The sequence below is a fragment of the Carcharodon carcharias genome, chromosome 3, assembly GCF_017639515.1.
Source record: "Carcharodon carcharias isolate sCarCar2 chromosome 3, sCarCar2.pri, whole genome shotgun sequence".
Classification (NCBI taxonomy): domain Eukaryota; kingdom Metazoa; phylum Chordata; class Chondrichthyes; order Lamniformes; family Lamnidae; genus Carcharodon; species Carcharodon carcharias.
Window position 1 is genome coordinate 56,979,125 of NC_054469.1, and position 15,498 is coordinate 56,994,622.

The 15,498-nt window shown below is 43.5% G+C and overlaps 1 protein-coding gene across 1 annotated transcript in view; it reads right to left on the reverse strand.

Moving 5' to 3' along the window:
* The window catches only part of gpr158a (G protein-coupled receptor 158a), a 641,632-nt gene that overhangs the window by 271,591 nt on the left and 354,543 nt on the right, over positions 1–15,498 (reverse strand). The window contains exons 3-5 of the mRNA XM_041183940.1: positions 15,347–15,453; positions 12,744–12,747; positions 8,389–8,422 (exon numbers count right to left, since the gene is read on the reverse strand). Coding sequence (XP_041039874.1) covers positions 8,389–8,422; positions 12,744–12,747; positions 15,347–15,453 — 145 coding nt within the window. The remainder of the gene's footprint in view (positions 1–8,388; positions 8,423–12,743; positions 12,748–15,346; positions 15,454–15,498) is intronic.

Consider the following 15,498-nt stretch of genomic DNA (forward strand, 5'->3'; position numbering starts at 1 on the left):
CTGGCCTTTCTTTTGTGCCTCTCTCACAAGACACTGACAGTTGGAATGCTGCATTATTTCTCTTTATCCTTCTGCAGCTTTACTTACATCATTTCTCAAGGGCTTCAAGTCACCTCCAGCCTTCCTGACAAACCCACCCGTGTTTGATGCCTCCTTTGTATAATTGATAAGATGGACGCAGCACACCACCATATTTCTTTGATACACTGTTGAATGTTACCTTTTCTTTGAATTTCTGGATGTCTAAGCTAAAAAGAACCCACCATTCTGCTTCCAAGCTGGTTTTAAAATTTAAAAAAAACTTAAGGAGAATTTATAGAGCCAGGTGTGTGTCCAGAAGGGAGTGGGACGTGACAGGACTGGTAAGAGAACTTCTCACTTCACAGCTCAATCCACTCCAACTGATGCAATTCATTTGCAACAAACCAAAGGTAGCAACTCAAAATTGCTAAATGTGGGGTAATAAGTTATGAACTATCGGGAAGTGCAGCTGTCTCTCACAAAAGCACAAACAATACAATCAACTAATGAGACCAAAGAAGTTAATTCTCCAGAATAGAACATATCCTGAAAATAGCCTGTTTTCAATATATTAAATCCATTAGCAGGCCACAAAACTCATTAGCTGCCTCTGTATGAAAGTAAGTATGTTTGTGCCTTTGACTTCAACCTGCTCTCCTCTCCTTTCTTTTGGTCAGTCAGTAAAGAGCTCCTCCAGCCTAACCTTGTTAGTTTTAATGAATGATTCAGAATTGTTCATCTTCCTTTTACAAATAATGTGCATTTCTAACAACTCCTGCTTTCATTATCAAAACTATGAGCAGAATTTTCCGTGCCCGCTGGCGTTGGGCATCATGGTGGGCGTGAGCGGACAATATGGCGGCAAGGCCAAAAATTGGTTTCACGACATTGTGGAACTCAGCAGCTACACTTGTGTGCTCACAACTCAAAACTCTGTCTTTACTCTTCAGACTCTAACTCAAGACTACTGACTACAGAGGTAGCCCGCGCCACTCTGCTATTGGGTACCAAGATCATGTGATCTTACATTTCAACATTTGTCTTAAAGGTTACTCAGGAATACATTTTACAATTTTTCTCAAAATATCAAATTACTCACATAGATAAATAATTTACAAAGTCAGAATATCTGGGGGTTTCCTGATGAACGTAGAACATCTCAGCTCTACAGCTTCTGATGTTTTATGCGGAACCTCCCTCACTGTAGTCACCTTAGCATCTGGTTCTTCAGTATTTATCTGCAAACCTGTTTCTTCAAGTCTTTCAGGTACAGTCGGCCCTTCAGACACATCTGTACTCGGTTAAGTTCTTTCAACAGGAGACGTTGATTCAATCATGAACACTGGTGGATTCGTTTCTGGGTATTTTGGTTCTCCTCTTATATGTTCCGCATGTCTCTGTATGACTCGATCTTCCACTTTCACATGGTAGGAAAGAGGTCCCATTACTGCACTTATTTCACCAAACAACCATGTTGGTCCTTCTCTAAAACTCTTCACAAATACTTACTCTCCTACGTTAAACTTCCTGTCATGACTGTGACAGTCAAGTTCAATTTTGTGGCTTCCCTGACTCCTTTCCACCGTCCTCCCCAAATTTGGCAATATTAGGCTCAATCTCGATCGGAGACAGCACTTCATCAACAATTCCGCAGGTGTGACACCTGTTGTCATATGAGGGGTGGTTCTAAAATGGAAAAGAAAATGTGCTAATTTAGTCGCTATAGAATCTCCAGACAATTTCTTCATATCAGATTTGAACGTCTGAACTGCTCTCTCAGCTAGTCCATTTGAAAAAGGATGGTATGGTTTTCACCTGAGTAATACCGCTGAGGCTGATAAATCGGTGAAATTCAGCACTCATGAATACTGTTCCATTGTCTGATACGACTACCTCAGGTAGTCCGCTGATTGCGAAACTTTGTCATAGCTTGTCTGTTGCAGCAGAAGATGTCAACAACCTCATGTCATAGATGTCCATCCATTTTGCGTGAGCATCGACAATAAGTAGAAACATTGTTCCCATAAAAGGTCCCACATAGTCGATGTGTACTCGCACCCATGGCCTTCCTGGCCACTCCCAAGGGCGTAGCGGAGCTGTTAAAGGTAATTTTTGTACTTTCTGGCACTCCATACAACTTCTCACTAAGTTTTCTATTTCTCCATCCCTCCCAGGCCATCATAGATAGCTGCGTGCTATTGTCTTCATTTTGGAAATTCCAGGATGTGCACTGTGAAGTTCAGATAACAACAGCTTTTGTCCTTTTGGAGGAACAATCACTCATGCTCCCAACAATAAGATACCTTCCTGGCTGGTTATTCCATATCTTCTCTGGAAATACAGTTGCATTTCATCAGATTCTTGTTCTTGTGACCAATCATGAAGAACTTGATCTCACCCTTTGGACAAGACTGGGTCTCGATTTGTCCAATTTTTAAACTATTTAACACATATAGATGATGAATCCAGGAAGTTCAATAATAAAATGAATTTTTGAGGAATTGGAACATCCTCATCTTTTATTTGCAACGGTAAATGACTGAGTGCTTCTGCGTTTGCAATTTGACTTCCGGGTCTGAGAATGGAAGTATTCTCATATGCTGCCAAGATCAATGGTATTATTTATGCTCCTGTGTCTTTTTGCGATGGGAATTCTTCTTTTTGACACTGACTTTATTCTCAGCCTTCTTTTTGACTTCCATGTTGGCCAGACTAATCTCAAATGTAAGCTCAACTTGAGTGAACTCATTGGTTGAGTTTTCCAGAATTTCATTATCTGTCTGCTTCTTTGAAAATTCTGCAGGTTTTTGCCTCTTTGGTTTTTTTCAGCTTTTCCATATCTTTTTTGCAATGGTGTACTGTCTCCTGGAAAATTAAGCATTGTCTGTCTCCTCTGCCAACCCATCCTTCATTTTACTTAGAGTAGTGCAGAACTGTTTCTGTTTCTCTTCATACTTTTCCAGAGGTACATACTTAGACAGGAGGGAAACTGGTCGTGTGTGAAGGTCTTTCGGCAGGTTTTCACTTTTCTTTTGGAATATCTGTGACAAACCAAGGTTGATTCCCCTCAGCCAGTTTCATCCTATTATGCTTGGTCCTCTGCCTGCTACCACCATCAAGGGTAATTTCACTGTTTGACCTCCATAGTATACTGTGACTTTACTTGTATGTATTCTCCTGTGTAAGTTTTCAATTTGCATCAGTTTCTTCCAAATTTAGTTTATGTTCCCCATGATTCAGGTATTTAAAAATATGCTCACCTTTCACCAAAGTGGCTGCTCCAGTATCCATCTTCATTCTGATAGGCCTCTCATTCACTCTTATAGTTACATAGATAGGCCCTGTTCTTCCTACCTTTAAATTATATAACAAATAAATATCCGAACCTATTTCTTCAGGCTTTTCAACGCTGTTAATCTCATTGGGTTTTTTGCTTTTGGCTGAAAGTCTTCCTGATTCTATCTTTACAATGTCTCATGAGTTGTTCATTTTGATGACAGAAGAAACATTCGATCTTTTTAAACTGTGATTCATTACAAGGTTGTCTGTTTCCACCTCTGTTACCATTATGTCATGTTTTTGCTGCTAGGTTATCTATTTTAATTTGTCTGCTAGATGTGGCTGCTTCCTGCTTCTGAGTAAAGCTTTGCACTTTTGCACTCTTTTTGACTGATGCTCCCTGCCCAACATGGAGGACGGCACCATTTTGTGCTCCCTATAGGGCTTTCAAGTCTCGCACTGCACCTTCCACTGCCAGAGCGATTTCCAATGCCTTCTGAAAATCTAAATTTGTTCCAGACAGTACTCTCTTCTGAATTGCATCTTCATTTATACCACACACCAATCAATTTCTAAGCATAACATTGATAGATGTACCAAGCTCGGAATATTCAGTTAATTGTTTATGACTTGCTACATAACAAGTAACTGCCTCCCTTGTGGCTCTATTCCTTGAGTTAAATTTGACCTGTTGCACCGTCACCGACGGCTTGGGCTAATAATGATTCTTTATGAGGTTCACAATGGCATCAAAACTTTTCAAATATGGGCACTGGGTGCCAACACATTTTGAGTTAATCCATATGTCTAACTCCCACACTTGGATAAGAGGATCGCGTGCTTCTTCTCCTCCCCTGTGATGTCGTTCACCTGGAAGAAGAACATGAGGCATTCGACATCATGAGACCAGCCATCCAAGGTTGGATTGAAAGGCTCCATTCCTCCAAATTGCAGCACACTCTGAGGGGATTGCTTTAATGATCAGGAAGGAAATTTTTCTTTACTTACAAGTACCATGTGACTCAATTTTGGTTTTTCTGATGCCTTTCGTTTTTTCTTGCTTTTTGCCTCGTCCTTTCATGTCTTTTCTTGCTTTTTAATCCCATCCTCAGTGCCAGTTTATTGGATCCAGTTCCCTGGTTTGTTGGGGCTAAAGGATTCAGTTTTCAAGCTTGTTTCAGGGTGACCGAGTTGGTACCAAGATGGAGAAGATCAGTAGACCATTCTTAGAAGAAACACATTCTGTTTATTTACAAAAGGAACTCAGCAGCTACACTTGTGTGCTCACAACTCAAAACTCTGTCTTTACTGTTCAGACTCTAACTCAAGACTACTGACTACAGAGGTAGCCTGCGCTACTGCTTTGGCTACCAAGATCATGTGATCTTACATTACAACATTTGTCTTAAAGGTATATTACACATCAGATTACTACAGTTTGTTCCAGGCAAATTGTGCTTAACTAACTCTTTTGAGCTTTTCTTTTGAGAAGGTTACAGACAGGGCTGCTAAGGTTAATGTGGTTGATGTACATGGACTTTCAAAAGGCATTTGCTAAAGTGCCACATAGCAGACGTGTCAGCAAAGTTATTGCCCATGGAATAAAAGGGACAATGGCAGTGTGGGGTACAAAGTTGGCCAAGTGACAGGAAACAGAGTACTGGATGAATGATTGTTCTTTGGACAGGAGGAGGGTATACAGTGGGGTAGCCCAGGAGTTGGTACGTTGCTGTTCTTGATCTATATTAATGACCTAGACTTGGATGTGCAGGTCACAATTTCAAAGTTTGCAGATGACACAAAACTGGGAAGTATTAGGAACTGTGAGGAGAATAATGATATGCTTCAAGAGGACATAGGTAGGCTGGTGGGATGGACGAACTCATGGCAGATTAAATTTACTTTAGAAAAGTGTGAGGTGACTTGTTTTGGTAGGAAGAAGATGGAGAGACAATATAAAGTAAAGGGTACAACTCTAAAGAGGGTGCAGGAGCAGAGGGACCTGGGTATATACGTGCTTAAATCATTGAAGGTGGCAGGAAAGGTTGAGAGAGGGGTTACTAAGGCAGACATAATCCTGAAGCGTATAATTAGATGCATGGGGCTAGATTTTATCTTAAAAATAGGTATCAGGGATCAGAAATTTTCCCCACCCCACAATCGCATCTCGATTGTGGAGGTGCCTGCCAGCCCTATTTTCTTGCTGGGGTTTGTGATGGAGATGGGTTCCCTGTTCCTGAAGGCTCAGTGGGGTTGAAAATGGGCCTGATGCAAAGGCAGGTGAATTGCATTGCAGCTTCCATATAAAGGCCCAACTCCAATGCCATTGCTGGGAAGTGAGATTAATGAGAAGACAGCTAACACGTTATTGCAACGTTACCTCTGACCTTTGTCATGTCTAGTGAAATTATCTCTGACTGTGTGCGATGGCCAACAGGTTTTTAACTGTGATAAAGTTGGCCTAGCATGGGCTATCCTATGAAAGCTGCATATCCCTGGCTGCCTGCCTCCATTTCTCATGCAACTACTGCACACAGCATTGACCCACTGCTGGTCTTGTCCCTGCTCTCCTATCAAGTGTCTGCACTCTGCAGCAACTGTGACCAGAAAAATAATTTACGGTCTGCTCTCTGCACACAGCCTTCCGTTTTAAGACCCCTAATCCTAGCAGGTCGCTGAAGGCATAAAACAAATGTGCCAAGTCCTGGCACATCAAGCCACCTGGCACCTCACACCATGGTCACACTCCTGTGCACCTCATGGTCCAATGGACCCCTGGGTCATGGCCACTCATTAATCATTCTTGCTGTGTTGGCATGAGAGAGCCATGGTGATGATACCCACCTGGCACACAGATAACCCAGTGCCAGTTCTCAGCACCCCATTCACTAGTGTCACCCCATTTTCCAACTAGGCCTATGGATTGTGACTTTTCACATGAGGTGAGCGTGCATAATGACCCATTGTTTGTTGCCATGCCAGAATGTCCCAGCAGAGAACATCAGTGGGGATCCAGGCATTGAGTGCACTTCAATTCAATGACAAGGACCTGGAGCTCATGGTGCGGTCAGTAAGTGGCAAGGAGGACATCCTGTACCTGAAAGGTAGGAAGCTCTCCCCATCCACCACAAACCAAGCATAGCTGGAGATTGCAATGACTGTGAGCGCCTCAGGTGAACACAGGTGCTCCTGGATTTGGTGTCACAATTCCGTGACCTTCTGCAGTCTGGCAAGGTTAATGGGTCCTTCTGTAGAGCTGAGATGGCCATTGACAGTCTCCGAGCGACATGCAGGTGTAGGTAGGCCACCCACAGCACATGCATGTCCTGTTATCGAGAGGAATATGTGGGCATGAGACAATTGGAAAGGAGACCACTTTTGTTGTAAAACATGCATGACCACTGTCAGCTCAAGCCACATTGTACTCCTGCTCATCAATGTGTTTCACTCCCCTTTCTCTTGTCTTCACAGGAAAAGAGAGCACACAATGCGAGACAGATGTACCATATCAGGGGTGGGACACCACAGCTGAGGCCAATACAGGCCATGGAAGAGAGGGCCATGGAGGTAGCACGTGTGTCATGTCAACAGAGCATTAGAAACAGAGAGTCTCCCATTCCAGGTGCGATTGGCTATGGACAAGTCATACAACAGTATGTTTTCATTGGTGCAGGAGGGGGAGGAATATGGCAAGGATGATGGTGGCAAGGGGAGTAAATATATTAGGGGCCAGTGGAAGGGGCCCCAATAGGGTTGCAGCAATTGCCTTGAGATAAGTCACTGAATATCGAGGTCTGGGTGGTGTGGACGGTGACAAGTTTATATAGCCATTAGGATGTCAAAGGTGAACGTTAATTACCACCTCTTGTGTCTCCAGTGGCACGTAGCCACCCTCAATAGCTGGGACATCCCTGGGGAATCAAGATAAGGAAAACATATCCAAGCTTGCAGTGCAGTGTCACATCAGGCAAGCACACCAAACCCCCATCGCAGATACTTGCACATCAGTGGGTTTCACTTGGCAATGGAGTTGGGGTCACTGGGTGAGACACACAGCAACACAATAGAGGAGGAGATGTCAGAGTCAGAGACACTTGTGGACAGCTCCCTTGGAGGAGGGAGGGCAGCAATGATGATGCACTGACAAGGACCTGAGCAGTCACTGTTTGGGGCTCAGTATTTGGAACAGCTAAAGCAGATGTATGGACAGCTAACAAAGTTCCCTAAGGTAATGCAAGCTCACGCTCTGTGAATGGAGGAGTCCATGGCACAGATGAGCTCACTTATGTCTCAGGGGCTTGAGTGCATTAGCTCTTTCCAGGAGAGAATGGCCTAACTCATGGAGAGCTACAAGCAGCAGCACCTGGAGTGCTTGTGTGAACCACATGAGATTCTGCACAGGGTACAAGGCACACTCAGTAGCCTGGAGCAGTCCATTCACACCATGAGCACTGATCTCCATGGAGTACATGAGGAGCTGCATACACGAAAGAGGACACGAGCTAGTGGCACAAGGGTGGCTGGAGGGAACAGTAGCTGCGCCCGAGCAGATGACTTCCTCCAGGTCACCTGAAAGCCTACCCTGGGCTCAGGAGGACAAGGAGGAGGATGGGTGTCCCGAGCAGCTTTCAGCACCCTCATCTCCCATGCCTCCCACGGCCCCTCTGTCAGAGCCAGCACCTGTGGTACAGGGTCACTGTGACCACGGCTGCCCCACAGAGATACAAGGAGCACAGCAGCAGGAGGGATCCCCATGTGCTCCTGCATGCTGAGACTGTCCACAATGTTCCTCACAGTCACACAGTCAGTGAGGTGAGCAGCCTGCCTCCAGTTTCTCCCAGGCAACACAATGTGCACTTTGAAGAGCAGTCATTAATTTGGTAAATGCTGTCAAAGGAGTCCTGGTGAGTTCCTACAGTCCATCTTGTAGATGGTACACACTGCTGCTACTGTGCATCAGTGATGGAGGGAGTGAATGTTTGTGGATGTGGTGCCAGTCAAGCAGGCTGCTTTTTCCTGGGTGGTGCCAAGCTTCTTGAGAGTTGTGGGAGATGCACTCATCCAGGCAAGGGGAGAGTATTCCATTACACTCCTGACCTGTGCCTTGTCGATGGTGGACAGGCTTTGGGGAGTCAGAAGGTGAGTTACTCACTGCAGGACTCATAGCCTCTGACCTGCTCTTGTAGCCACAAGAGGCTTAGGCTTCGTTCCTCACAATGCACGTACTGTGCTGCGAGGTCCTCATAGTCACTCAGGTAAATCGCTGCTGTATTAGGGGGTCCCTGGCAACAATAGCATCTTGCATGGTACGCACTGACAACATCTGGGCATGCCACCTGCCGATCCTTCCCTTGCTACACTCCACTGCTGATGACTCATCCTCTGACCCCCCTGGCCATTCCTCTCCCTTCTCTTCCTCCTCCTCTTCCTCTACATCTTCCAATGACAGAGGGGCATGTTAGTGGGGTGATGAAAAAGGCATATGGGACACTTGCCTTTATCAATCAAGGCATAGATTACAAAAGTTGGGAGGTCATGTTGGAGTTGTATAGAACCTTGGTGAGGCCACAGCTGGAGTACTGTGTGCAGTTCTGGACACCACATTATAGGAAGGATGTGATTGCACTGGAGGGGGTGCAGAGGAGATTCACCAGGATGTTGCCTGGGATGAAACATTTAAGTTATGAAGAGAGGTTGAATAGGCTTGGGTTGTTTTCGTTGGAGCAGAGAAGACTGAGAGGCGACCTGATCGAGGTGTACAAGATTATGAGGGGCATGGACAGGGTGGATAGGGAGCAGCTATTCCCTTTAGTTGAAGGGTCAGTCACGAGGGGACATAAGTTCAAGGTGAGGGGCAGGAGGTTTAGGGGGGGATGTGAGGAAAAACTTTTTTACCCAGAAGGTGGTGATGGTCTGGAATGCACTGCCTGGGAGGGTGGCGGAGGCGGGTTGCCTCACATCCTTTAAAAAGTACCTGGATGAGCACTTGGCACTTCATAACATTCAAGGCTATGGGCCAAGTGCTGGTAAATGGGATCAGGTAAAGTAGGTCAGGTGTTTCTCACGTGTCGGTGCAGACTCAAAGGGCCTCTTCTGCATTGTGTGATTCTGTGATTCTGTGACATGTCTGTTACCATCTGCCTGGACATTCTCAGTCTTTGCCTACAATGGTGCTCCACCATGTCCAGATAACTATGCCTAATGCAACACACCCTGTACTCAGGGTAACAGTATGTGCTCCTTCTTGGTTGTGATTCTTGAGGGGCTGCCTCCAGTTGCCTAGGGACCCTTCCTGTTGAGACATGCACTTCCTGCTGTCCTGTCTTGATGGCCTGGATGTGTGAGGAAGCTACACCCATTTTATATTTGGAGGCCTCCTTCAGAGAGATACAATTTCTGTGATAACCTGGCAGGACTGCCTGATGCCCGCTTTGCTGCCAGGTATCAATGCAGCACATGAGGTGCCAGCTGCTTTTGCAGAGAACTGGCATGTACATGAACGGCTGAATGACTTCTTTCTGTGCTGTAACCGTTCTCCGATTCTATTCCTGTTCCTCTCTGGAGTCAGTCTCTGACTTTGAACAGCCCTTCTCTTATCAACATATTCTTTATCATTGTTTGACAATCTGTCTTTCTGCTGTTTTGTGGTCAAGGGATCCTCATTTGTGGATTGACTAAGGCCTCAGCTGTTCTTGTATGTGGAGTAGTGTGACAGGTTCTCATGCACTTTCCACAGCTCCTGCTTTCGGAATTTTCTTTCAACCTGGGGACTGCAAGCTGTCTTTTTATAATGCACTTGTAAATCTTATTGCTTCTTTACTGACAGTTGGAGAACATAATGGGTCAAATCTTCCAAGGACTGGCAATCATTGTCGGATTGCCACTCCACCCTTTATTTTACACAGTGCCAGAACTCCACATTTCTCGCCCAGACTTCGGAACTGGGCCCCTTCAGAAATATGGAGCGTACCTGTTCTCAGGATCCTTCCTCATAGGGCAGGATTGTTGGGAAAAAGCCAAGCCACACCCCCTTTTATGGCACGAGCTGCAGTATTTCGGCAAGTCTTCATTCGCTAACATGCCGAAAACTTAGGGACATTTAAATAGCTTTTCACTGTGTCAGTGAATGAGTGTGAGTAGGGTAAGTGGGTAGGGAGGGTAGAGTGGCAGGGTGCCAGTTAGGTGGGTGGCAGGGTGGTGGGTGGCAGAGTGGGTAGAGTCAGTAAGGTGCCAGATGGGTGGGGTGGCAAGGCTGCAAAGCCGGGTTAGGCTGTGTTGGGCGGGGGGAGCTGGAGGGTTGGGATGGGGGGTGGGGGGAGGTGCCGGCAGGTCAGGAGAGGGGGCCGGAGCATCAGGGCAAGGTGAGAGAGACAGGGGAAGAGTCGGATGGTCAGAGGGGAGTCTGATGGTCAGGAGGGGGCATTGGAGGGTCATGGAGGGTTGGAGGGGTGGGGAGAGTCGGTGATGGGGGTGTGGGGGCAGGGGAGTACTCAGTTGTATACTTACCCAGGAGTTAGATATGTTTTTTTTCCTGTCTAACATTTCCTGGATAACTATCCAGGTAATAAGTCAGAATCTACTGGAGTCTCTGACTCTAACTCATTTTCCAAGGGTTGAGGACGCAGTAAAACTGCCCAATGGAAATTGAAACTTCCCGAGCAATTACTGCAAAGTCCTTGTCCTTGGATTTCCAATAGTTCCCCCAGTGCATTTTCCTGGGTAATACCATCCAGAGTCTGGAAGGTCTGAGCCAATGTCACTCTCTGATGATAAAAAACAAGATTATCTGAGAATTGTGAGAATACTGTTAAATAATGGGTCATTTCATTCTTGACAACATCTAAAATTCCATGAAATGCAATGTTTTTATCCAGGTATGATATTATGAAGAGTAGATATCAATTTTGATTTTCGGAAACCTTCAGTATTTATCTATAATCAGCCAAGGGAGATGGTCTTGGGATATAAGCAACACCAAGAAAGCTTCATTTTTATTCCAAATAAAAAGCAGGTTAGTCAACATCTGTAAAGAGAAAAGGAAGGTTATAATGTTTCTGGTGTGTAGCCTTTATCAAAACAGGTAGCATCCAGATTATCTAATCTCTTCACAAACATGGGCTATTCTACTATATATTCCCAGCATTTTCTGCTTACCCTTTCTATTTCACATATTTACAGTGCATGCCTAGTTGCTTTGTGAAGATAGTGATACTCGTGGTTCCTTTCTGAAAATCAGACATCAGAACTGGTTCTTCCTTGTTTTTGACTTGTGTTTGCTTAGCATTGAAGGCGGAGATGAGGAGGAATTTCTCCAGTTGTTAACCTTTGGAATTCTCTACCCCAGAGAGCAGTGGAAGTTGTGTCGTTGAATATATTCAAGGCTGAATTAGACAGATTTTAGATCTACAAGTGAGTCAAGGGTTGTGGGGGGCAGGCAAGAGTGAAGTTAAGGCCACAATCAGATCAGCCAAGACATTATTGAATGCAGAGCAGGCTCAAGAAGTCAAGTGACCTACTCCTGCTCCTGTTTCTTATGTTCTTATGTTCAATCGATGCATCTTATTGATGTCAGGGATCACATTTTTTCAGGCAAGTATTATTTTGTTTACTCAACGCCTAGGTGATCACACCACATGCAGAGTTCAAAGCTCATCATTTTCCGACATTTCAAGCATCTCAGTTCTGAATCTTTGGAGCACAACTCAATCTTCAATTATTGATATTTATTCTCTTGCATTCCACGATGTTTTGCATGTGTATTTCCCATTATGCAGTTTGTTAACGCAATGATCCTGTGCTAAGACTGAAATGATGTATTGTTCTTTCTTTCCCAGAGTTGAATATTGTGCAATGAAGCTAATGAATTCTTCAGCCAAGTTTCCAGAATGGTTTGTGGTGGAGTCTAGATTTGGGTGTTGTGACATGTATTTGCTGGAGTTTCTATTCTTGTGTTATAACCTTTTATGATTCACACTTCAAATGTCACCTCTGAGGCCAAACAAAATAACTCATTGTTAGGTTTCCAAATATAGATACAAGGAACTATTAGTACAAAATAACAGTGAATGAAGGCCCATGGCAGCACATGTAGAAACACTGTACATTCACTGCTATTACAAGAGTCTCTCATTCAATCTGACTATATTGTTGTTCCACAGGACATGGCAAATACCTTGCATAATGGACAATTTTCTGTTCATGGCCTTAACAATCTGAGTTAACATAGCTCAAAAACAAATCAGATCTGCATCCATCCAGAGTTCTAAGCTTTTGAAATATCAATGGTGATGATGTCACTAAGCGAATCTTTCAATTCCTGTAATGCTTTGGTGCGTTCAACTGCTCACTGAACTGTTACATCTTCACATATTAGCTCTTACAGTGGCTCCATGGTTGTTTCCAGGTTATATATAGCATTAACCACACATTATCATCCTCGATACCCCTCTCACATCGGAACCGCATTAACTTTACATATAGTTACTTTTAGAAGATACGATGCATTTTGCTATTGCAGAGTTTCATCTCTTCTGCTGCAGGCAATTTGTAGATGCTGTTCTGGGTCTTTGACATGATCATGCTTATGCAGCACATGCTACTGGTATAGTTGCTTTACTCTCATGAGAACTGGTGGAGTTCGAGTTTATGTTTGTCTTTCTCTAATGTATTGCAAATATTAATTTCCTTCTAGGTCTCTTTCAGCTCAAAGTCTTCATATTTGAGAATATCATTTTCAGCGGCATTACACATACATGAGTTATTAAGCTTTGAGAGAGATATGTTTTCCATCGTGCTGGTTTTCTATTTATGTATCTGCAAGCTTCTTTAACTGCTTCTGCTCAATTTCTAGATGCTGTACTTGTTTAAAGTACTTACAGGCTATATTTGAATATTGAAAGTGCTTATATTTCACACAACATTTTAAAGACTGTATTAGAGCACATTGAGATTCTGTTATACTCTTCATCAGATATTTCTTCACAAAGTTTTGTCATTTCAACGGTAATTAGCTTTTGGAAATGTTTCATTGAAAATCAAAATTCATACCCGATTCAAATTTATTTATCAGCATGTACCAATTTAGTTTCAGCACCAATAGCATCAGTGTTTCACTATGTAGTAATTAGCTAGTGCAAGAACAAGCACAGTAGATTAGCACAGCAATACGGAGGCTACTTTATGAATTTAGGATGCACAGTGTCTGCATAAGCAAGAGCAAGCGCCTCTTGCTTATGGCACAGGTTCCCTGGAAATTTGTAGTGGTAGTTATTGGGTCCGAGTAACAAATAAAAATAATTGTATGCAATATATTCTTATGAGTCTGCACTTCCTGTGCACATTACTCTCACTTTCTATGTCATGTTTTTATAATGGATACCCATATGTGACTATGTGGAAAAATATCCCGTGCTAATACTTTAAAAGAGAAAACTTCTTGTCGAATTTTCAACATCATGATTTGTTGATGACTCATTCAGAATGATTTTTTAAAAACAGCCTACCTTTCTTTCTGGTGGTGACTGAAATTTCTAATGACCAAAGTCTTTAATCAAAACAAAATATTTTAAAATTTATCTATATTAATTCGAGCTCTGACACTGGGCCTCAGTCTTGCAGATCTTCTCTACACTGGCTCCAATGCTTGAATATCTCCCTTGGGCTACAGAAGGCAGGAGGACTCATTAAATCCAGCAGGTGGCCTGCCCACCACCTACTCACCCACCCCTACCCTGATTGCTATCATACCAGTGGCAGCGGTAGTGTCAGGTGTCCCACCCACCAGTGTGCCAAATGAGGCCCTTAAGTGCCCACCTAAGGGCGTCATCTTGCCGCCACCAGGTTTTAATTGGTGGCAGGAGAGGCCCGGCAGCTCTTTGAGGCGGGACTTCCTGATCCATCCCACCTTCAACCTAACAGGATGTCCGGTGCTCCCCCCCAGCAATCTTCTCCTCTCCCCAAATTTTTAGCTGGCGAGGGTGAGCAGGGAGTCTGGCGCCTCATATAATTCAGCCTCTTGTGTCTCCATAACCAGAATTGAACACAGTAATTAAAATGCAGCCTAACTGGAGCCATTTGACCATTACTTCTTCTGATTAACACTCTACCATTTTCCATGGTGTCTCTGGGGTATAGGAGAGAAGAATGTTACAATCTGTGAAGTGGGAACATCGAAAAGAAGAATGTTGTAGATGAGCCATTATGTCATTGAAGCTGTATTGAGGGGCTAAATGGTTCCACGTTCCTGTCTAATGTAAACTTGGGGGAGGTAAAATGCGAAGAATGTCTCTTTTTAGGGGAGGCCACTTTAATCTTTAGTTAGTTAGAGAAGAAATCACAAAACTTCCTGATTGCACAAAAGAAGGATCAGATAATAAGCTTGAGAAACACTGCAGTAAAATTAAACAAATTATTATAAAGATGCGATCTTAAATGTTATTCATTTGATGTGAGCCTTCAGTAATTTGTCTTTAATAATCCTTTTATACAGTCTTGGCTGAGAGGCATTCATTATCCTGAAGTGCATCAAAATAGCTTCTATTCATATCTCTTGTGAATGCAGTGATACCATTGTTTGAATCAGTAGATTTTTAAAATACTTAGAATAAATGTATGGGCTGGATCTTGCTGTAGCGGGGCATTACAGGGCATACATGAGCAGTTAGATATTTTCCTGCACCCTTCAACTCAGAATTTACTGAAAATAATATTTTATTAAATTCAATCAGCGATAGAATATTATCATCTCTAAATGTAGGCATAACCTTACTATGATCCGCTCCCAGCACAGTTTATAGTCTCAAATTCCACATTAACATGATGTAAGAGTGTTTATTCCAGTTAGTTATATAAATCAAACATCTTGAAGACATGTTTATCTGACCTTCGGGTGAATTACAGACTACAGGGTACACGGGATATCACTTTTTAAAATTATTACATAAACCCAGCCCCTCAGGTCCTTGGGAATTAAGCACATGCCCCTGACAAGATAAAAAAAAGATGCTGCATTATTAATCAGGCCCATTTCTTGCTAGGCAGGAGGCACTTACCATCAAAGCTTTTCAGTGAGACGCCACCGGGACGATAGAATCCAGGTTTACAAGAACAGTCATAAGCTCCCAGCATGAATCCTCGGCCTTTAGGTGAAATACACTGGAAAGGAGAAACAAAAGACAGGATAACTTGATCTAGCTGAAG